At 42.7% G+C, this 24,989-nt stretch overlaps 1 protein-coding gene across 2 annotated transcripts in view; it reads right to left on the bottom strand.

Annotated features, from left to right (window-relative positions):
- Lrba (LPS responsive beige-like anchor protein) overlaps positions 1 to 24,989 on the bottom strand; it is a 495,461-nt gene that overhangs the window by 430,627 nt on the left and 39,845 nt on the right. For both annotated transcript variants that reach the window (XM_060378522.1, XM_060378523.1), the window contains exons 2-10: positions 15,254 to 15,485; positions 14,751 to 14,851; positions 8,937 to 9,032; positions 6,344 to 6,465; positions 6,130 to 6,256; positions 5,492 to 5,611; positions 3,878 to 4,024; positions 813 to 1,010; positions 523 to 656 (exon numbers count right to left, since the gene is read on the bottom strand). In XM_060378522.1, coding sequence (XP_060234505.1) covers positions 523 to 656; positions 813 to 1,010; positions 3,878 to 4,024; positions 5,492 to 5,611; positions 6,130 to 6,256; positions 6,344 to 6,465; positions 8,937 to 9,032; positions 14,751 to 14,851; positions 15,254 to 15,485 — 1,277 coding nt within the window. The remainder of the gene's footprint in view (positions 1 to 522; positions 657 to 812; positions 1,011 to 3,877; positions 4,025 to 5,491; positions 5,612 to 6,129; positions 6,257 to 6,343; positions 6,466 to 8,936; positions 9,033 to 14,750; positions 14,852 to 15,253; positions 15,486 to 24,989) is intronic.

The raw sequence follows: 24,989 nt of genomic DNA, 5'->3' as shown, positions 1-24,989 counted from the left end.
AGGGTTTCTAAACAGCCCTTGCTGTCCCAGAACTCACTGTGTACGCAGGCTAAAATTCACGGTCATCTGCCTACTTCTTCCTCACAAGTGCGGGCCCTAAAGGCTTTGCCACCATGCCCAATCAAAATATACCACTCTGAATAAATCAACTATCACTATGTTGGCTTTATTTGGTAACATTTATTGTATTTTAGAGTTTCTCAATTTTTCTACTACTAAATTAGAATATATCAATAACAATATAATTCATGGAGATTTACAGTATTGTTTACACATAAATTTCTCTAGAATATTGTTACCCTACAACAAAATGAATGGCAAAGAAAACCCTATGCTTTTGCCATCATGAATAGGCCTGATGCTGCACACCTGTACTCCTGGCTTGTGAAAACAGAAAAGGTAGAAAGAGGGCAGGCTTGAGGTTATGTTGAGTTACAGGTGACCTGCAGGCCAGCAGGGTAAGGGACACACAGAAAAACCCTCTTAAAGACAACAATCAAAAAAAGAAGCCAAAACACTCACCAGATAGTCAGATCCACCTCATCAGATAAATATTGCTTATAATCCAGCTGTGCAAAAAGCGGAAACAAAACTTGCACTCCTCCAATTGAATGCATGGCACTTTGGATGGAATGTGTTAAAACTGCCTTTACATCCTGGGAAAACAAAACACAATAAAGGGTTCATGATTTCTCTTCTAAAGCCATTGAGAAGAAAATACAGTAGGAAATGTAGGAACACTAAAATATCGTATGCCGCATGTTTAACTCGCTGACACCCACTTGTATGTTATAAGGAGATCTGAGGAGTACCTGCAGCATGAGAGCGTGTGGAGAGTGAACAAAGATGGAAGGGTTGTCCTTGGGAGATGACTCGAGGCACAGCTGGGCATCTGTGGCCCTCGGATTATACGTGAAGGCGATGGCACTGGACAGCTTGCCATCGTACAATAAAAGTTTATGATGTTCAGCCAGGAAAAGGTCACTTTCTGCTTTAAATTTAAATGTACCCTGTTAATTTAAAAAGAAAAAAGAAAGTTAACATACACACTGCATAAGAAACTCTAAACACAAAGAACCCAACTACAAAATCTAACCCACCAGGTGAGCTGGCCACATCACGTGAGAACCCCCATGATTCGCCCTCCTGACACTGTTGCTGAATCACATCAAATTTCACTGTCCAGCTATCTCTTCGTCACCTGCTTCCACTCACTGATTGGTGAAGGGATTGCTGTCTAATCTCCACATGGAACAGATTTTTCCAAATTTTCTAGACTCATTTTATCAGTCACAAAAGTATATTCAGTGACTTCAATGCCTTCACTTACTGGCATGCTCTGTGGCCCAGCAGGCAGCCTGGCTTGAAGCCTCTCCCGTGCACTCCCAGGACGAATGTGCACTATGCTGCTGCCATAGTGCTCTGTACGGTGGTTCACCTGTTCTCCAGTTGTCCACATCCTGTTTTCTTGTGGACCTCAGTTACTGTTTGCTCTACCGACACTCAAAGTATACACTCAAGTTCCTACTATTATTGTATTGGCATCTGTGTGTTCCTTAGTGCAGTCAAAGATTACTTTATACAGTCACACATCACAAAACAATGTTTTGATCAGTGAAAGAAGGCATACAAGGGGCTGGAGAGATGGCCCAGTGCTTGAGAGCACTGGCTGCTCCTCCAGAAGCCCCAGGTTCAATTCCCAGCACCCACATTGCAGTTCATAACTGTGTATAACTCCAATTCCAGGAATCTGACCCCTCAAACAGACATACATGCAGGCAAAACACCAACCAATGCACATAAAATAAAAATAAACAAATCATTTTTTAGAAGCTAGAACGGCTCTACCCCAGTTATGTGAGTCGGGAATAGAAAAGAACCTGAAAAATGCCCAGAGAAAACGAAAAAAGAAAAAAAAGAGTTTGGGGGGGGTGGAACATTAGAGGATACTAATTGTCAACATCTATTCCAGCTCTTTAAAAAAAAAAAAAATCCCTTCTAGGTAATTTCTCAGGGTTCCGCTGCCTAATCACTGTGGTCCAACCACAGCTGTGACCATGGGAGGACACTGAAGAAGAAGAGGGTCCTCAAGCTCTTTACGAGGACACTACCTCATGTATGGGGATGAGCCTTCACGACCTAGTTACATCCCACAAATCTCAACTCTTGACATCACCTCCTTGAAAGTTAAGCTTCAATGAATTTTAGAGAAATACACAATCAGACCATACTACATAAGAGAGAAAAAAAATTAACCTTTACCTTACTTCATAAAAAAAGACAAATTCAAAATGAACCACAAAGTAACACAAAAATATTAAAATAATAAAACTAAGAAAATCTTTCTAATATTCTGGTCAAATATTTATAAGAACACAAAAAAGCAAAGAAAATGATTCTTGATAAAAATCAAACTCCTGAGCCAGGTATGGTAGAGCACACCTTTAATTCCAGTGCTTGGGAGGCAGAAGCAGGTGAATCTGAGTTCGAGGTCTACAGAGCTCCAGAACATCCAGAGCTACACAAAGAAACCCTGTCTCAAAAAAAAAAAAAAAAAAAAAAAAACCTCAGGAGAAATTTATAAAATTATGTTCACAATATTTACGGAACTCTTGAAACCCAGTAAGAATATCAATCACAAAAAAAGTGAAAACTCACAAATACATGGCTAGCACACAGCAGCACAGAGACCTTCAGTATGAAATCCAAATTACAACCACAGGGAGGCCAGCCACAGTGACAAACACCTATCATCCCTGTACTTGGGAGGTGGAGACAAGAGGACCAGGAATTCAAAGCCAGCATCAACTAGGTACAACTAGGTACAAGGCTGGCTTGGAATACTTAGGACCCTGTCTCAATAGAAGTGGGAGGAGGGAAGGAAAGCTATAAAAATTCCTCCAGTAGGAACAATCCCATTCCTGAGTATATATATCCAAGCAAATGAAACAATGATATCAAAGAGACACTTGCACTTCCATGATTATAACAACGTTATTCACAACTGCCATGAACTACAAATAAATACTTATTAGGAGATAAAAAAAATGGGCTGGGCACCATAGCACTTCCTTTAAATCCTTAACACTAGTGAGGCAGAAGTAGGAGGATCTCTGTGAGTTCAAAGCTAGCCTGGTCTGCACGCACGCACGCACGCACACACGCACAGAGAAAGAGGATGAAATACTATTTGGCCATTAAAATGAGTTAAATTATGTCAGTTTGACAATGTGGATAGAACTGGAAGACATATATTAAGTGAAATAACCCAAGACACAGGCAAATAATTGCCCCATGATCCCCTTCATACTAAGGGATCTAAGACTGTCAATATCTTACAAATTGGAAGCTGAACGATGGCCACTGGAGACCGAGGTGGTGGAGAGAATGGTCAATGGGTGCTAACTTACACAGACAAAAGAAAAAGTTGTAGTGCATGGCTGTACAGTGGAGTAACTATAAAAAGAATAATCTATATTTCAGAAAAGCAAAGGAAAAATAGGAACACTTTATCAAGAATGATAAATGCTTGAGGAGACAGATATGCTGATCCTGACTTAAACATAACACAATGCATACCTATATTTTGATATTACGACTATGCACAATTTCATGTCACCTTAAAGGAAGATTTGCCTTCGTTGAAGAAAAAGAGCATGAAGTAAAACTGAAAGTTGAGCTATAACTTTCCACACTCCCTCCCAGCAGCTTCAGGTATGCTGCAATCCTCTCAAAGTGTGAAGTACCCTTTGCCCCGTGCTCCCAGTGCCCTGGTATACACTATAACTGCTCAAGGTGCAGCTCCCTGGGTCTAAGCCAGCTTCAGATCCAGCCCAAACGGCTCTCAAACACCGAGCAGTGGACAGGAAGCTTGTACCTTGTACCCCAGGCCCAGCTGGTAAATGGCGAAGATCTGAGCAGCATTGAGAGCATCGCTGAAAAGGTAGACCGCAGTCATCTGACCACAGAACACCCGGTTGGCATCGGCCGTTTCTGATGAGCCCAGGAAGCACTTGTCAAAGGTCTATAAAAGAAAAGAGGCTTATTAAAGACAAACAGACAAACAAACAAAACATCATACACTCTAGGAGTGATAGACAGCACCTACAGAGGACAAAACACTCTCTGACCATTAAAATGAATTAAAAACTGTCATTTTGACAGTGTAGATAGAGCTGGGGTATATATTTTAAGTAAAAGAGCCAAGACACAGGCGGATAAATGCACATATGGATATCTGTGTTTCTAAACTATGTACGAAGAGAGTATAACAATTCATTTTGCACTTCACTCCTTCACACCTGAAGTGGGCATTGGGAACGGCATCTTGAAAATGGAAGAACACAAGTTTTCTAAGTTATCATAAATAAAACCTGTTAACAAGGAGACAACAGAAAGACTCAAACAAGCTGATGTGATACTAGTAGGTTAAACATCTCAGTTCAACAGAACGCTTCACATAGAGCAGGAAAATCATGAGTTTGGTTTGGGTCATGTGACCCTTCTCACTGCACCATTTTTACCATAAAAAGATTGGTGTTCCTCATTTACAAAGACTTGGAGACTAAGGAAGCTTATCTTGTCTCCCATCCCCACAGTGTCCTGTGATTCCATGTTTCATACTATTTTCAGGAGGAAAGTGAGCAAGATCATCCCTGAGGAGGTGAGAGACCAAGACTCAGAACCGCGTCTGACAGATCCCAAGCTCTTCAGGCTAACACTACCAACATTACAATGCTGGCTGAGTGGCACACTGTGAAGCAATTTCCTTAGTGGTTTTTACTGTTTCTATAAAAAGAAGGTTTGGATGAGAGAAATAAGATCATTGCTATTTCCATTCTAATCTCTGAATTCTAAAAACATAATAAAAACAATAGTATCAAAGCAGCTTTAAAGCGTATGCAAAGTGTGCGCATGCATCATCTAACTTATTACAAAATAATAATCTTTCCCTCTACCCAGAATATTTTAAGATAAAATATGAGAAATACCTTAGCTGATAAATCAACAAGTTCTATCAAAAAATTAACATAGTATAAAAATACATTATAGTGGTCAAAATGTATACGCAGATTTTAAAATATTCTCGTTTATAAATTTCATCTCTTCAAAATAATAGCTTTTCACAGTGTACTGATTAGTTCTGTCAGCACAAGCTGACGTCTGAAAGCTACCTCAGATGAGAAAATACCGTCAGGAGACTGGCCTGTAGACTGGCCTGTGCGGCAGTCTCTGGTCGATGATGGGCACGGAGGGTCCAGGCCTGTGAGCAGTACATGTGCCCAGGTATCCTGGGCTCTTGCAGGCTGAGCAAGGCCAGAGCCCCAAGCCAGGAGACAGTGGCCTCCATGGCCTGGCGTCAGTTCCTGCCCTGACTTCCTTCAATGATGAACAGTGACGTGGGAGTGCAAAGAACTTTCCCTGCCGAGCTGTTGTGGGTGCTTTACCTCAGCAATAGAAACCCTAAGAAGCACATCTTCAAAGTACTCACATCACTGGTGTTGACAAGCCATGTGATCTCCCCGTAGGACGCAAGCTCGCCGTTGACGTAACACCGAAGCTCGCTGTTCTTCCAGCGGTTGTAAATGTGCACTATAGTGACCATGTACCACTGAGCGAACAGAGACAGAGACTCCCTTAATACCACGGCCACCAAGGGTGGGGCTTTAATGAAACTTAGAAACAAAGTTGGAGTACTCTTACTAGTCCAACATTCAACCTCTAGAACAGCATTTATTCAGGGAAAACCTCAGCAGATTGATCCTAATCACTGATGATTTTTCCAAAGTAGCATTATGAAAATTTTGAAAGATAAACTGTCTTCTTTAAATGTTCACTATTTTCCCACCCTCGCTGAATACACCTGCGACCACCTTCTACAGACGTTAGTGCTGACTGACCTCTAACCTGCAGGGTGTACACACAGACAGCAGCGAAGCAGCTCTCTTTTTGCTCCTGGCATCTCTCATCAAATCTATAGATAACTGAATATTCAGTTATTCCACAACCCCAACCATGGAAGTTCACACTACCTTTCTAGGAAAGCGCCCACAGCCACAAAGCCAGCGGTTAACAGCACCTGGCAGGCTGCACAGCTTCTCAGAGGGGCAGGCTCAGGAGGTCACGTACCTTTTGTGGCTTGAAGTCAAACTTCACACAATGCTGAAAGCCTTTTCCTTTTGACTTTATTGATGTTATGATCAAACAGCCACCAACAAAGTGAGCAGAATAGCCGAGACCTTTGCTGGTTCTGAAACTATGAAGAGTAAGTTTTCATTTTACCTCTAAATGTTATCATTTTCAAAATAAGGTATTAGCACTAATCAATTCTACAGATACATACCAATACAAATATGGTTTATCCTTGTCAACATTAATATTATTTACAGGATCCATTCTAAGCCAGGTGTGAAATGTAAAGCCATTCTGGTAAGGCCATCTGGCTATAGGAGGTAGTGCAATAGCCTGAAGGAAAGAAATGTAGTCACTAACTTGCATGAAAAACTTTATTACTGAACTCATACAAATGAGACTTTACAATGCTATGTGTGTTTTGCCTGTCTTATGTTACTTTAAGTTATAAAAACATCTCAAAGCAGACTTTATTTGGAAGAAAACTTTTTTGCACTACTGAATTTTCCCAGATAAAAATTAGTAAATATTAATTAATAAAATGAAACATTCAGTGTAGCCTGCTGTGATCAAACGCATGTCTACTTCTTTTTTCACTACAGTCATAGCCAGAAAGATTCTAGTTTAAAGAAATAGTACTGAGATCAAACAAGAAATAAAAAAAAAGGACAGATGGAAAGAAGTTAAAAGGTTTAGTGTATGTTATTTCTGTAAACCACAAATATAAAACTAAACACGATTATTTCATACGTTTTTCAAAATGGTACTCATAGGCCACCTGAGACGGGGCTTTACCACTCAGTCTAAACGCTTTCAGCGCACCATCAACTGGGTGTGGCGGCACACGCCTTTAACCCGAGTACTCGAGAGGCATAAGCAAGTGCATCTCTGGAAGGTCAAGGCCAGCCTGGTCTACATGACGCGCGACAATTTAGTAAGGGCCACTACCGCAAATAAACCAACCAGACACTGAGGATGCTAAGGCAGAGGACTCTAAGCTGACCCTAAGTAGGACACTAGCTTGGGCAACAAGGTAAAATAAAAAATAAGATAAAATAAAAAGTCCCCAAACAACAAATCAAATATCACCAAAGTATTTAGTTTTGTTTTGTTTCATTTCCTCTTAATGAGACAGGGCCTCATGGAGCCCAAGCTGGCCTCAAATTCCCTAGGTAGCTGAAGATGACCTTGACCTACTGACCTTCCCACCTCCACTTCCACCTCCAAAATTTTTGAATTATAGGCATGAATCAACACACTACAAATGTCCTTCAAAAGTATATTCTTATCTTTTAGCAGACAGTGCCTAACTACACAACCAAAAAAGCAAGCAAGATTTTATAATTAGCAAAGTAATAAATGAATGAAAAACTAGCTCATAAAAAGAAAAGGTTGAAGACCGTCTAACAAACAATTTATTATAGACTGACTGATATAATAATGAATTGTTTGGAGACTCTACAAATAACACACCTACAGTACGTATTTGCACTCACAGCACGCTGCGGCACTGCAAGTGTCACTACCATGCATGGTGATCTTATTTATAAACAGGAACAGGGCAGACAAGGGGCTAAGGACGTGCCTCAGTGCCAGGCCTATTATGTACAGCTGTGGGGCATCCGGCTGAAAGCCCAGCACTGAAGAGGCGGGGCTTACTCAACAGACAGTAAGAGCTCCAGTCTGAGGCCAGCCTGGGCTATACCAAGAGTTTGTTATTAGCCTGAAACTGTACAGCAAGACCCTAGCTCAAAAAAATGTGTGCTAAAAAATATGTATATATATTTAGATTGAACCACCCACCAAAGAGCAGGCAGAAGCTGGACTTCGAACCCTACACATGTGTAGCGTGGTCATCATGTGGGTCCCCTAACAACAGAAGCAGGGGCTGTCTCTGACTCTGTGGCCTGCCTTTGGATCCTTTTCCCTTAGCTGCGTAGCCTTGCAAGGCCTCAGTGGGAGAGGATGCATTCAGTCCTGCTGTGACTGGAGGTGCCAGGGCGGGTTGGCACCCCTTGGGGGCCTCTCCTTCTCTGAGAAGTAGAAGAGAGGAAAATGAAGGAAGAGAGGCATGAAGGTATGACTGGGAGCAGAGGAGGGACAGGGTAGGATCAGGCTGTAAAGAGATTAAATAGAGGGCTAGAGAGATGGCTCAGTGCTTAAGAACACCCTCTGCTCTCCCAGAGGTTCTGAGTTCAATTCCCATCAACCATATTGGCTCACAACTATCTATACAGGGATCTGATACCCTCTTCTGGCATGCAAGTCTCTTACAGACAGAACAATCATATATGTAAAATAAATAAATCTAAAAAAAGAGATTAGATGATAGATAGATGGATAGATACATACATACATACATACATACATAAGTGGAAAAGAAAAGAATTCATTCCAAAGCAGGATTTTGAAGTGTTATTCTTTCTATATACCAGGAGTATTTAAAAAAGGCAAAAGAAATGATACATAAGGCTAAAAAAACAATTCAGAAAGACAGAAACTTACAGTGTTCCACATTACAGCTACAAAGATAAATTCACAGAATAGTGTAACTACAGATGAAAGGAAGGCTGTTATTCCTTTACTGAACCAAGCTTTGAGCAGGCAGCTTTCTCAAATGCTCTAAGCATCAATTTCTCTGTGTCGCAAACAGCGAGGAGAAAGGATTAAGTTCTAAGGATTAAGTAGACTCCTATGGAAAAGCCTCTGACTAACAGGGAACCTTGTGATGGCAGGGCTACACTTCCAGGAAGTATGGGAAGGGAGAGCTCGAGTGTGGGCCTCGTGCGTGTCTGTCTACTTACTGCAGCGCTCCGCCCTGGGAAGCTGAAGAAGGCATCAGGACCATCCTTCTGAGGCATATGCTTTAACACCGACAACAGCTTCCCAGCATGTGGAGGCTGTAAAATAATGGTTTATTAGTCACTCTGTTCTCCATGGAACAAACACACCCAAAGACAGTCACGCTTGAATATATACAAGAATGCCTGAATAATGCTATGAGCCAAAAGGTATAAGAGCAAACAATGCTATCTTCAAATAGCTTCACAATATAACGAATTCTGTGATTTTTTTTTCTGTAACAGTACACATTTGTTGTTAGTAAATATAATCTAATATTTTTCACACCTCAAATACTTCAAAAATTGAGCTTTAAAATTTACAAACTGTCACCAACTCTCTATACATCTTAACAAACACTAAATATGTTTCCATGCCAAAGGTGCTTTTAAAAAGTCACAATACTTCAACTTCACAAGCACCCTACATGGTGGCTGTGTTAACTCTCTGAGGCAGAGGCAGGCTTCGGGTCGTACAGTAACTGGTGGGGCCAGGGCGGAGCTCAGTCTGACTCTAGAGCCCGTGGTGTGGCCATGATGCTTTCAGCAGTTACATTTCGCCTTCACTCTCCTGTCTTTAGTAGAGACCACCTTTAAAATGGCCTGTCAGATCAGTCTGCATCTCCAACCTCATTTGGCTATCCTTGCCTCCTGGAAGCTACCCACATGCCTCCTCATAGAATCCTTCCCACAACACTGCCTTCATACAAGCTATTCCTTTTGTTTAAAACGTCCTCACTAAGCCTCCCTCACTCTACTGCCAACCAAGGAAATCCTTCAGACCCTTCAAAGCTTATCTTAAAGTCCACTTCATCAGGGCAGCCTTTTCTGCTTTCAAAGACGTGATTAAATTTCCCTAGCACATTTCATTTTACAATATGCCTCAAATACACAGCATATATAAAGAGCATATTATATTTCTTTCAATGTTTCTTTGACCCACAAAAATATTTAGTACATGAAACAATCAAGAACTAAAATAAAAATCTCATTAATATTTATAAGGTGAGCGAGGGGTAATCAGATACGTATTACCATCTTAATCAGTCTATAAGGAAATACAGTAAAAATATTTTAAAAAATAAGAACATTCACTCTTCTTTATTACAAGCTGAAAACAGTCTCAAACTACAGGTGAAATAATTGGTTTGCTCCCATCTTGTTTCGTTCACTATTCTAAGTTATTATTACTATGTAAAAGTTCAGTAGCCTTTTATCTTACTAGGAAATGGAAAAACTTCAATCTAAGAAATAATTTTAATCAACCACAAAAAGGTCTGCTTAATAAGAAGTAACTATAATCACAATCATTTTAAATATATTTCAAAGAAAAATAAACAAAAAAATAACTGCAACATCAAACACAACTAGAATATTATACCATTTCTATCAAAAAAAATCATTCCTCCAAATTCCCTTTCCTGTCAACAAATCAACAAAAGAACATAATGAGTTGATCCCACCCACAGACACTGTTGTAGCGTACCAGACTGGCAATCCTTTGAGGAAAAAAATGTTCTATTTCAAGATCCTTACAAATAGCCATGCTCATGAATGCCCTCATTCCACACGCACAATCGACAGTAAAAACCATAAGCGTGTGCGTGGACTTAGAAACAGGTCCTCTTCACTCTGCTCTCGCCATCAAAGCAGAAGCAGCTGCATGTGTGACTACAGAGAGCTGTGAGTGACTCTGTCAGTGGCGTCTCCTGGGCCTGCTCTACCCACTCACCGTGGACAGCTACCTCGACACATCTAGTTTGTCACGCAGTCTGTCCACAGGGTCTCTGAGCCTGTCAACAGGCTCAGCAGTTAAAGGTGCCACCACCAAGACTGACAACCAGGTTCAAGCCCAGAACACACATGGAAGGAGAGCCACCTCCTGCAGGCTGCCCTGTGCCTGGCAAACATCATAATGGCGCACGTGCTTGCACGCACACGCGCACACACGCGCACACAAATGTAAAAAAGTGTACTATTTTAGCATTTGAATGACTTTACATTACATATGTAATTCAGCTGATTCATTACTCTCTTCCTATACTTTCACATTGATTTATCTTTTCCATATAACATTTTTTTCCACACAATGTATTTTGACCATGTTTCCCCTCCCCCAACTTCTCCCTGGTCCTTTGCACCTCACTAACAACCTACGTCATGTGTTCTCAATGCCCCCATAACAAAAATCAAGAGAAAAAAAGTAAAATTAATAATAATAATAATGAAAATCAAAGCAAAAATAAACACCAAACTTCACACACACACAAAAGAGAGCTCGTCTTGTGCTAGCCACCTGCTCCTGGGTGTGGCGTCTCCCTGGAGCGTGCTGGCACACCCAGGGAGGGTCCTCTGGAGAAGCTTCCCTTCCCTTCCCCTTCCCAACAGACCTTCTCAGTGAGGGCGGCACTCCGCACCCCCCTCCTCTTTCCAGTTCTGTGCAGTGACTGTGAGCTGCTACACAGTATTTGACTCTGCATAACAGAGGGTCATGGGAGAAGCATGATCAGATCATATCATGTATGGAACTATTAAAGCGTAAGTGTTTGAAAATATCCAGTCCGGGCAGCCTGTCCTTGTGATGAGCATAGATCACAGATGCTGATGGTTCTCGGCTATCAAACTGGGGTTCTCAGGGGAAGGCGGGGGGTGTAGTGGAGGAAGTAAGATCAAAATACCTGGAATTAACATATTTTTTAAAAACAATGTTCAGATGAGCATCTTCATGTACATTTCCTTGTAGGACTATGGCTAGGCACTTAGAATTATTAATTCACTGGATACTGTATGTGACTGAGGCGTACCAGATTTCTCTTCACCCTTTACCCCACTTCAGTCCAAACACAACCACACAAAGTTTATCAACCATAGTTATCCAGCTGCTCATCACCACTGTATTTTAATAATACTATAGATAAAAGGTGACATGTCAATATTCTTTTTCATGAATATCCCATTAATTATCCTGGGTTCCTAGAGCTTCCATGTCTACAAATAAGTATCTGTCTATAACCTTTACGGTTTTTTTTATTTGCTTTTTTTATTAATCAGATATTCTAGATAAGTTATTTAAACAGTACAGGGCCTCTTCCTGACATAGCACAAACTGGGCCTACACTTAAAAACAGCACCAAAAACAAGATGAAAACGATACAATGTATGCAATAATCATTTTCAGACCTGAAGAAAGGCAGATTAACAATGCACCCTATCAGGAAAGAAAACACACTAACAGGCCTTTCTGAAGCCAACTCATCACTACACAGACAGGAACCCAAACAGCACATGAAGGAGTTACAGAGATTCAGAGAGAGAGCCCTGAGTGCAGCGAAAGCAGAGTGCCGCAGACTCTCTGGGGCTGTGCAGAGGAAAAGCCCAGATGCCTAGCTCAGCAACAGTGTCACAGCTAACAGGCAGAGAAGACACCGGCAGCTCCAAGTCAGAAGAGTCCTGACCTTCCCAGCTACAGACTCACAGTCCCCTCATGCTCCCCCGTCAGGCCCAGACTCTGGAACAGACAGGTTTCAGTAGTAAGGAGAACCAGCCCTAGTGCAACAAGCCATGCTACACCAGAAAGGGAAAAGGTAAAAAACAAAGGTTGTCCTGACGGAAGTCGCATGGGTGGCCTCACAAACGGTCTAATCACCTTAAGGAAACCAACAACATACACATCACTCTATCTTATCTAACTATGTCGTAAAAGGAACCTATAGCCAGGAAGAAACATCAATGTATAAAGTACTGTTCTGGAAAATGGTGAAAGTACAGAACCATAGAGATAAAAATACTTCTTGGGGCTGGAGAGATAGCTCAGCACATAAGAGCACTGTCTGCTCCTCCAGAGGTCCTGAGTTCAATTCCCAGCAACCACATGGTGGCTCACAACCATCTATAGTGAGATCTGGTACTCTCTTCAGATAGAGCACTCATACAAAATAAATAAATAAAATATTTTTTTAAAAAATAATTACTTGGTATTATCATTATCATCATTGTGATTTTTAACATTGTCAAGAAGCAAAATGAAAATATGAATATAAAAGAATGTTTAAGTGGAAGGAGGCTGGAGAGACAGGATAGTGAGGAAAGTGTTCAGAGCACAAGCACGGAGACCAGAGCTCAGGCCCCAGAATCCACATTTTAGAGGCAGGCATGGGGGCACACACCAGGCAGATTCCTGGGAGTTTGAGGCTAGCCTGGTCTACACAGTGAGTTTCAGGACTGCTACAATGAGACCTTGTCTTAAGAAAGTGAAGAGGGAGGGAGGGAGGAGGGAGGAAAGGAGGAAAAGAGAAAGGGAAGGAAGAAGGGAGGGGGAGGGAAGAAAGGAAAGGAGGGAGGGGGAGAGAAGGAAGGGAAGGAGGAAAGGAGAGAGAAGGAAGGGAAGGAGGGAGGGGGACAGAAGGAAGGGAAGGAGGGAGGGGGAGAGAAGGAAGAGAAGGAGGGAGGGGGACAGAAAGAAGGGAAGGAGGGAGGGGACAGAAGGAAGGGAAGGAGGGAGGGAGGGAGAAGGAGGGAGGGGGAGAGAAGGAAGGGAAGGAGGGAGGGGGAGAGAAGGAAGAGAAGGAGGGAGGGGGACAGAAAGAAGGGAAGGAGGGAGGGGACAGAAGGAAGGGAAGGAGGGAGGGGGAGAGAAGGAAGGGAAGGAGGGAGGGGGACAGAAGGAAGGGAAGGAGGGAGGGGGAGAGAAGGAAGGGAAGGAAGGAGGGGGAGAGAAGGAAGGAAGGAAGGAAGGAAGGAAGGAAGGAAGGAAGGAAGGAAGGAAGGAGAAAAGTGACCAGACCTCAGTGATCCGGGACAGTATCAAGAGATTTGACTTGGGCTCTAAAAATGTGCCAACATAGCTCATTAAAAAGGCACCTGTGTAAGCTATGGTCTTACACAATCCCAAGTAAAGACTATGAGGAAAAAAAAAGTTTCAAAAACATTTTTTAATTTAATAAAAACTAAAGTCACCTAAAGTTTGGTGCCCCAGATGAGGAGAAAAGGAAGAACAAAAGGAAGTAATATTGGGAAAAATAATGAATTTTTTTTCAAGATTTGATGAAAACTACAGAGTCACAAAGGAACAACTAGCAACGTAAATACATGCTAATCTACCCAGGACCATAACTAAGTGCATTTACCAGCCACAGGAAACATCTGGAGAGCACAGAGAGCTGGAGCTTACAAAATATCAGCTAAAAAATACAAATTTTAACATGACAAATTGCAGGGCACAAACATAAATTAAATTTGTAGATCTAAAAAATTATAAGGCAGCAGACTAAAGACAATAATCTCTGTAAGTCACTAATGGCTAGAAACAAAAATGGAACAAACATTTACTAGTATTCCTGTAAAAAAACAGCTAAGTGAAACTGCAAAAAGAAATGCTGTTGATAAGAGACCTGAGATTCAGGACAAGTTCACCAACACAAACTACAAAAACACCACCAAATTGCCCCTCAAGAGGAGAGCTCTAACCTGCAAAGGCTCTGCTCCCAGAATATGCTATCTCACTGAAGGGCCATTATCACTCAGAACAGAAGACTGGGTGCAACAGAACACATCCTGAACTCCAATAAATAACAAATATGTGGCTCTAAAGCACCAATTTAACAAGGATCAAATTACTAGTCTACCTAGCACACCCGAAACAACAACGCCCGCCCCTCAATCTGACATGTACCATGTGAACAGTGTCAGTCCCATTATAAGCTGCCAACGTGCCTGGGAGGGACCTTCAAATACCAGAGCATTTAGGGCTTGGGGTGTTTGTTTTCACTTGGTTTTTACCCAGTGTCCTTTATCTCCTTGAAGTTTGCTGAAGAAAAGCTTCAGTTCTCTAACTGTCAAATTATAGCTGGCCAGCACTCCCAACATGTCCACGAGAAGATCTGAGAAAAAGCAAACAATTGAATTGGTGAGAGATTAAATTTAGAGAGATGGAGAATTAAAACACATGTACGCACTTACATGTCTGGACACAAGAGGTACACACACATGCTATGAGGGCAAAGACACAGCTCAGTGGCTAAGAGCACATACAGCTCTTCCCAAGCACCTGAGCTAAGATAAACTCCAGCTCCAAGAATATTGCTACCTCTGCCTCTGCATGCATCACACTCCCTACAATCCTACACACACACACTCACAACTTTAAAATAATAAATAATTTTAAATAGATAATGTTATATAATCAAGTATTTGTTTTTTAAAAACATATTGCTAAGAGAATTTTTCAAATACTGTAAGAATCTCACTATTTCCTTTCACACATCTCTACAGAAAAGTCGTACCTGCAATCATACTGTCGGCTCTCTCTATCTTCCCAAGTACTCTCTCCACGAGGCCCACTTCTGCGCAGACGTAAAGGTTTCGGATGCTCTTCCTCAGAATGGCTGTGAACATGCTCCAGACCTCTGCCTGGCAAGTGATATCGCACTTCTCCAGTAAATCCAGCATGCAGACGACACTCTCACCTTCCTGGATGATGAAGTTCGTCTCCAGATCAAACTGGCCTCCCACCAGCTACCAGGGAAACAAACACAGTCCAAGACATCAGTCACCACCTGTTAACCACGGTTACTTCTCCTACACGTCAGATTAGCAATGACTTCCCATTGGCATCAGTCCCTAACCCCCAACAACAAAATGGTCAACTTTTAAAATAACAAATAGAGCGTAACTTAAGTAGACCACCATCAGCTGCATGAGGTGATAAGACAGTATTTTATAAATGTGAGAGGTGATGCTTTTCTCAGCTCTTAGGCCAGATGCCCGTAATCCCAGCGCTTGAGCAGTGGCAGGAAAATCAAGTGGTCGAGGGCAGGACTGGAGAGCTGGCTCTCAAGTGCAGAACCCTGTGTGCGGTCACAGAGGGTCTGGGCTGGGTCCCAGCACTCACAGGACAGCTTACACACAACCATCCTTAACTCCAAGTCAAAGCAATTCTCTTCTGGTCTGGGTTGGGTCCCCAGCACTCACAGGACAGCTTACACACAACCATCCTTAACTCCAATTGAAAGCAATTCTCTTCTGGTCTGGGCTGGGTCCCCAGCACTCACAGGACAGCTTACACACAACCATCCTTAACTCCAATTCAAAGCAATTCTCTTCTGGCCTCTGAGGGGACAAGGCACACACAGAGAATGCTTACATACATGCACATAAAAAACAGAAATAAACTAATTAAAAAAACAAAGAGCAGGCATGATGGTACAGCGCTATACCCTTCCAGCACCCAGAAGGAAGAGGCAGGCAGACCTCTGACCTAGCAAGCCCAGGCCAGCCAGACTCTAAAGTGAGACCCTATCTTTTTCTTGTCATTACTTTTCTTTTTTTTCTTTCTTTCTCTGTGTAGCCCTGGCTGTACTGGAATGCCACTCTCTAGACTCCCAGAGATCCTCCTGCCTCTGCCTCCAAAGTGCTGGGATTACTGGCGTATACCACCACCACCCAGTGAGACCCTATCTTTAAAAAAGAAGTTCAAGATGATCCATTGCTAAATAGTGAATTCAAAGCTAGCTTTGGGCCACTAGAGAACACAGGAAAAAAAAGATTTTGTTAAGATTTCTAGACTTCTCAAACTGAATTAATATAAATTAAAATTCTGAGCAGAGTCTATAGTTCACTGATAGAATGCTCACCCAGCATGTATAAGACTCTGAGCTTAAGCTTAAGTAATTAGGTGGAATAATTACTTCCGTAAGTAATTAAGTAATTAGGGAATTAAATGCATAAGCAAAAATATCATAAAATCAAAATATAATTATACACTAGAGAAAATAATTCATAATTCATAATATAAATAATTTCCTAAAAGAAAATTTAAAAAGTGATGTTTGGGACAAAGCAATGAATTTGACTCCAAATGACAACACAACATATGAAAACCTCAATTTTTTCACAAAATTAATATTAAAAACAAAAAATATATATATATACATCTTAAAAAATTCCAAATCCTTAATAATAATCAGATGCGCCATAGGCAAGGAGTGGAAACAGGTGTTCTCATACGTCAGTGTTGCTGAGGAAATGCGTATGGCATCTGCAGTAGTCCACACAGAGAGCAGAATGTAAAATTAGTAACTTCCTGATCATAGGAGTTTATTTTGATCAGAAAGTACTATACAGTTTCAGAAAGGCAGCAAATGAACAACAAATTTCCCCAGTCATAAAACACTAGTAACCCTATACAATGTTACATATAAGAACACATTACCCTAAAGTCACTGCTTAATGAGAGGAAAGCAGAAAGAGAAAAGGTTTTGTGAAAGTCCTTTCGACACACCAGTAAAGACAACTTCAGCAACATTTCCTATTAGGCACAAACTGAAAGTTTTCAACGGAGTCCAGAAAGGCACTGCCTCAAATGAACTCAAACATGCAGAAAAACCAACCAACATAAAGAAACAACTTGCTGCAAAAAAATAAATATGGAAAGAGTTCTAATACTGTGACATTTTCTTCAAAAATCATATGTCCTCTGGAAGAAATAACAGGATGAAAACCTCACTAACTGACTTGAGAGCCCTCACCTTCACCTTAACATTACCCACCTGCGTCCCTCATCCCGACCTGTATATCTGACCATCAGCAACCACCCTTCCAAGAAGCTACAGAATTAATTTGGAAAGTAATTTCCAAAAAGGCCCCAAATATTTTATCAGCTTCTAAACTGAGCTTATAGTGTGAAAGCAATATGCAGACAGGTGTTTTAAATGTTTTCCACTACATTAAATATTAGAAGATGCACCTCTCAAGAAGAAAATTGATGACTGAAATTTGTCCACATAAGTGTATGGCATATTTGATATACTGTATGCATGCATATCTGTTATATCTAAAAACCAAGCCAGGAGCCTACAGTGTCAGGTTAACCCTTTCTAATAGTTATTTGAAGCTGATCAACCTTCAAAACACAAATTTGTCTCCAACGACGGGGCTCACAGCCAGGCCAGGCATCGCGGGTTATTATCTGAGCGGCAGTAATGGCTCTGCACTCCAAAATGTAATCTTCCAAATGTCACAGGGAGTTATGAATATCTGAGCAGCCTAATGCACTTTACCAGCCATGAAATGTGAAAATGTAATCTTATTACCTTTTTATGGTTGTATTTTTTGAATAATGTAGCTTGGAAACTGATGTATAGTCTTTTCCTGCATTTTAGCATGATTTGGTCTCCTCTGCTATATAGAACGTTTTTCAAAACTCTCCATTTCAACATATTTTAGTCTTGCATGAACTTCATAAACAATTTTTATAGCAACCTTCAGGGTGGCATAACATGCATTACATAGGTCACAGTTTAATGTATATGATTATAGACTTTTTAAAGGATCTTATTCAAAGAATTCAAGTGAACCTTTACAACTTGTGCCTAGACCTTAATTTGAGCATGACAATTTCCTTCTTAATAGTTTTATTAATAAAGTGCCTTATCTTAAAATTGGTCACTAAACTGAGTCACTTACATGCTCAAAAAAAAAAATACAGGAACATGAAAAATAAGTCTCTTCTCTTGGAAAGATTTATAAAGCTGGAAGAGCATAAGTCAACACCCTGGGACCTGACAGGGGGCCGTGCTCACTCCGGACAACTCAATGTGAACTTGCTACGTTTCTCCTCAGACGAGACAAGAGCACCGCAGAGCAGGAAGCCTGGCAAAGTGTAAGCTCAGCTTCTACCACTAACCAGGTACTGCTGTTTCTCATGACATGTCCAAAAGTGCCCACACCACTTTTATCCTGAGTTTGTTTATATATAAAATGAACCCCCCAGAAAAGAGAAAATGAACTAATAAAATTTCTTCTCATGTAGAGTTACAGTCACACAGAAATGGGTCCTTGGGTAAAACTGAATACCTTGACATTAGCACTTTAAAAACCCGCCATATTTTTGAAAAGAGCAGGATGCCTAAAAAGACACTAACATGGTATAAACTCACTTATAAGTAGGTATTAGACATATAGGATAAACATACTAAAATCTGTTCACCTAAAGAAGCTAAGCAAGAAGGAAGACCCTGGGTAAGATGCTCAATCTTCATTCAGAAAAGCAAACGAGATGGACATCAGAAGAGGGAGAAAACAGGGGACTGGACAGGAGCCTACCATGGAGGGCCCTTGAAAGACTCTACCCAGCAGTGTGTCAAAGCAGATGCTGAGACTCATAGCCAAACTGCACAGAGTGCAGGGAATCTTAGGAAAATAGGGGGAGATAGAAAGACCTGGAGGGGACAGAAGCTCCACAAGGAGAGCAACAGAACCAAGAAATCTGGGCCCAGGGGTCTTTTCGGAGACTGATACTCCAAACAAGGACCATGCACGGAGATAACCTAGAAACCCTGCTCAGAAGTAGCCCATGGCAGCTCAGTGTCCAAGAGGGTTCCCCAATAATAGGAACAGGAACCATCTCTGACATGAACTCAGTGGCTGGCTCTTTGATCACCTCCCCTTGAGGGGAGAGCATCCTTACCAGGCCAGGGGAGGACAATGCAGCCAGTCCTGAGGAGACCTGATAAGCTAGGGTCAGATGGAAGGGGAGGAGGACCTCTCCTATGAGTGGACTGGGGGAGGGGCATGGGAAATAAGGGAGGGAGGGTGGTACTGGGAGAGGAGGGGGAGGGGGCTACAGTTGGGACACATAGTACATAAACTATAATTAATATTAAAAAAATACAATTTTTAAAAAGTATAACAGAAAAAGACACTAACAGAGTTAGGGAAAACAGAGTTCTAGCAAACACATTACTTTCCTAGGCTGACCTCAAAACCACAACCCTCCCAGCTAGGCCTTGGCATTATTCTTAGAAAATAAAATAGGAACGCTGGTCTTCCCGAATGTCCTCCTTCATGGTGCATAAGGTGCATGAACAGTGACAATAACTAGGGCCATCTCAGAGTAAGCACCAACCCATGGTGAAGATCCCGGCGCGACGACACACATGGACCCTGCGATGGAGTCTCTGCAGCCGGCTGCACGTCCCCCTCCAGAAGCCGCTGCTACAATGGCCTCTGCATTGTCCTGACTGAACTCGTCTGGTTCTAGTGAAGAGGGCCTACAGCTGAGAAAATAATCCCTGGAACTAGGTTTTATTAGGTTTTTTCACTCAGCGTGTACAGATTCATGGGTGCATGCACCAGGGACTCTAGGAAAAGTAACTGTCAGTAGAAATTAAAACACCTGACAATTTTTGCATCTTCCTTATATCAGAAATTCCTTCTAGATTGCTATTTGTTTTCAACCCTGAAAGGATGTTAGCTTTGGGGGAGGGAATTTTACGCAGTAATAGTTCTACAGAAAAAGTTCCAAGGACTCTAAGTGATGGCTATCCTGCCTGACTGACTTAGAAAAAGTTTTCTCTTTCTAAATCATATACTCACTGCACATTTCTAAAGAAAGCAAGTACATATTTTCTTGGAATCCAGAGGAGAAAGGGAGAGCATTTAATTTAAGAAGCTTTACAAGGCTGCTTCGTGGTCAACCCCACAATATTCTTTGACTTATTTGTCAGTAGCAAATCTTTGGGCTGCACTTTCTTCAAAATGTTTGCAGACAAAGCTCTAAGGAAAGCAGAGAGCTTCTGAATTGAAGGGAATGAATTTAGTTTAAGAGATTGTACTTGCAGATCTCTGTGAGTTCAAGGCCACAATAGTGTAGATAACAAGTCCAAATTACCCATGCCTACACAGTGAGAGCCTGTCTTTTAAAAACTGGGGGTGGGGACAGGGGATGTAGCTCCTCCAGAGGACCAGGCCCCATTCCTAACACTCACATGATGGCCTACCACCATGTGTAACTATAGTTCCAGGAGACCCATGCCTTCATGGGGCCCCAAAGGTGTACAGCATACACACAAGAAAAAGAGCCACACACATAAAAAGTTACTAATTTAAAAAGAGCTGCTGACTTCACAGGCTTACTCTGGGCTTCCGTGACAGGTTAACCTCAGATGCCACAACTACAATTAACCAGGACCGTCTGCCAGGAGAGAGCTGATGGCAGGGTGCAATCCTGGCACCTCATTCCTGAGGATGTAGGCTGAATGCCCAGACACACAGGTCAACTCACGACCGTCTGTAACTCCAGCTGCAGGGGTTCTGACCATGCCTGCCCTCTGCAGGCACTGCATACATGTGGTGCAGACAAAACCACCGTACACATATGATAAAAATAAATAAATCAAAAGATTTTAAGACATGAATATCTCAAAAATGTTCATTATCCTTAGCAGTAAGAGAAAAAAAAATCAAAATACCTTTGCTATTGCATCTTACTCCAAACAGAATGGCTAAGCTCAACAAAAAAACTGACAACATGCTGGAAGGGATATGAGGAAAGGGAATCCTTGTCATTGTTGATGTGACTGAAATGTGGTATAGCCGCTACTATGGAAATCAGTATGGAGAATTCTCAAAAGAAAGAAATCACGCATGCACGCACACAATTTAAATAAATTTATCTCATTTGGGATGAGAATGCTCCACCCAACAGCCATCGACTGACAAAACTGCAATATTAGGCATGAGAACCCCCTTTGGGGTTGCTGGTCAGGGAGTCCTGAGAGCTTCAAAGCGCACAGGCTGCTGGTGTTGCCCCTGGCTACCTCATAGGGGTTGAAGGTTAATCCTTTTGCTACTTCAGACAGGAGGCCTCAAGACAAATCTGACTTGAAAGCCTCCTCCCTGAACGCTCCCTTTCACAGTACTAGAACATGCCTCGCAAGCCAAGCACAGAGGTGCACCCTGTAATCCCAGCACTCGGGAGGCAGAGGCAGGTGGATCTCTGTGAGTTCTAGGCCACCCTGGTGTACAAAGTGAGTTCCAGCACAGCCAGGGCTACACAGAAAAACCCTGCCTCAAAAAAAAAGGGAAAAAAAAACGAATAAAGAAAGAAAAAAGTGCTAGGTAAGATTCCAAAGGAGGGGTTCAACCAATAGTCCTACCCAGCTGTGACACCACCAACTGCAACTACTGTATGGTTCAATAACCCTGAGAGGGCAAGAGTGGTCCTCATGTCTTGGTGGTAACCAACAGCTCTCTAACAAGACTTAAGACCCATTCAACGGGGGGGGGGGGGGGGGGGGGGGAATCATGCCTGGTACTGGAAACCTAGCCCAGTACCGAACCCAAACATTCCCTCATAGGAGAGAACCTGCTGCCACCTTATTAAACCAGCAGAATTCCTAACAGTGCTGTAATACCCAAAGATAAGTGTAACCATTGCCATTCTTCAAAGAAACTTCTCTCTGCCAGAGACCACCACAAAAACCCCACAACAGATACATATACAATGTAACTCCTGCCCCAAGGCTCAGAAAACATCATGGGGGGGCAACTGATTTTAAAAGCCAGAGGATCAGGAAATCGCTGTGAGAATATATCTCCTAGATACCTCAACAACATGGCTGCCTACACAAGGCCTGAAGAAGCACAGCATCAATGGAGAAGCCCCCCAGAAGAGAGAACCCTCATGGCCCCAGCCCTACAGCTGAAGAACGAGGGAATCCTGAGAGCATGAGAAAAAGTCTTCCCCAAGGATGAGGCGAGCCCCTAAACAGCTATGCAACACCCAGAGGTTGGCCCAAAACCATGCACACACACGTAACACTAAAGGGACTCAGGATTGAATATATTTAGGCATGTGTATATGTGTATGTGTCTGAGTGTGTCTGTGTGTGTCTATGTGTCTGTGTATTCATTTCTTGTGCTTTCTTTTTTTGTTAGTGTGACAGCTTTGTTTTATTCTAGGTTGTCTTTTTTATTTGCCTGTTTGAGAGAGAGAGACAGACGGAGTCACACACACACACAGAGGGAGGACGGGTCTGCAGAAATGACTCCGCAGTTAAGCACATGCACTGTTCTTATGAGGACCTGAGTTTGATTCCTAGCACCTACATCAGACAACTGACTGCTGCCTGGAACTCTAGCTGCAGGGAGCGAACACCTCTCTGACCTCCTTGACCCCTCATTGAGGGGCGAGGAGGTGGGGGGGATCTGGAGGAGATGAGAGAGGAAAAAATATGATCAAAATATATTGTATAAAAATAACTTTATTTTCAATTTTAAAAAAATGAAAACCTAGTTTTAAAAAAGGGAAAATTAGGCAGAAGAGAAAGAAGCAACAAAAGGTAAGAAATTAGCAAAGAACAGATACCAACACAACTGAAAGCAACAGAAAACTATCAGTGAAATAAAGAAAAAGTTATTGAATATACCAAAATAATTGAATAGCTTTGGCAAGATAAAGAAGCAAGCCAAAAATCACAAACTGCCAGTATCAGGAATGAAACAAGAGATTACTAAAACCTGTCTCAAAAACTTAAAAAATAAGGTGTGCTGGACAGGGGAGGGGCTTGAGAGAAAGAGTAAAATGGAATAACAAATTACTTCAAACACAGAATTTGACAATTTAGAGGGCATACATCAATTTACATAAAACAACAAGCTACCGTAACTTTCTCAACATAAAGCAGGAAATTTTAATAACCCTGTAATAGTATGGAAATATTTATAGCTTTAAACAAACAAAAAATGTTCTATGGCCACATAATTTCACTGGACGTCTATTAAGTGTTTGAAAATGAACGCTAATTTTATGCTTCTCAGCTCAAAGGTAGAAAAAAGATAAACTTGAGTCCAACCCACCAGCAACACACACGGGCTACCTCCCGTCAAACACCAGCATTATCAAAGCTAAGGTGTGACCTAGCGAGGTCAGAGGTGACAAGGACAAACACACAAGGCTTCAGACGTGGCTGCAGTGTCCTGTGCGTCAGCAGGTGGCAGACAGGAGGGAGGCTGTGCCTACACTTGCCACCTGTCAACATCTGTCAACACTCCCTGAAAAAGAGCCTGAGAAGACCACCAGGCTGGCACCACACAGGACGGGGGGGCAGACCACAGCCGAGATGGCCTTGCCAGGTACCATAACAACGGTGGGCAGAGAGCTCCTGAGACCACTCCTGACACTCAAGAGACCCCAGCACCGGCAGGATGAGCAGGTGGAGCAATGGAAGAGAGAGAAACAGAAGGGTGTGGGCACAATGGAGAGGGGCAGAACTGGAGACTCGAGGGTGGTGAGGAGCAGCCTGATGGGAATGGCCGTGGTGCCACCTGCAACCACAGTGGGGTCCTGGCCTGTGCTGCCGCCCGGAGCCACATCTGGTTTACAGCCCTGCAGCAGCAGGGGTCCGCTACCACCAAAGACCAGGTGGACGTCCCTGGTCTGGCTGCCATCTGACAGCTGTGCAGAACTGCCACACCTCTCCCCTGAGTGCTGTGGAGATCTGGCCCAGCCCTGACAGCAGCACCCTGCGGAGTGGACTGCTCACTGTGAGAGCTGCAGTGAGCCTGCCCAAAGGTGTGAGCGTGGCAGAGCTGGCACTACAGCTGGGCTACCATGCCACAGTATGGACAAGGGAGAGATGCCCTCTCCCCTCCCTCATCCCTTGCCATCGCTAGTCCCTGGGCCATGAAAATGGAGAACTGGCCCTGTCCCTCACCATCCATAATACTTGGGAGGGCCGGCCCTGCACCTCACCTGGGCAGCAGGGTAGATAGAGCTAGCCCGGGCTGCAGAGATTGCCGGTGAGAGCTGGCAGGCCGGCCAGCTCAGATACCTCGCAGGCCCAGGTCCAGGGCTTTGAATTGACCCACCCCAGCATCTACCCCATCGGTGAACTGCTGGAGTGCACGAAGCATCCGGTCCTACAGACCCAAAACTACAGGACCCCCATGACAGGACAACGGGATGTCCCAGAGGAGTCCCAGGGAGGCTCCCCTCTCGACAGAGCAGCCGAAGCCAGAGGCCTCACACCAGACCAAGGGGTCACTGCGGTGAACATCTGCAAGCACAGAGGTGTGGACAAAGGGTGCACTGTGGGACACACTGGGACACACTGCAGCCTCCACAGTGAGACTTTTTCCTCTGTTGGGGAGGACAAGGACGAGGGGAGGGGAGATGAGTGGGAGTGGGCGCATAATGTGAAATTCACAAAGAACTAATAACATTTACAAAAATAACAA

The sequence above is a fragment of the Meriones unguiculatus genome, chromosome 2 (genome assembly GCF_030254825.1).
Source record: "Meriones unguiculatus strain TT.TT164.6M chromosome 2, Bangor_MerUng_6.1, whole genome shotgun sequence".
NCBI lineage: Eukaryota > Metazoa > Chordata > Mammalia > Rodentia > Muridae > Meriones > Meriones unguiculatus.
This window is presented reverse-complemented; position numbering and strand designations above follow the sequence as displayed.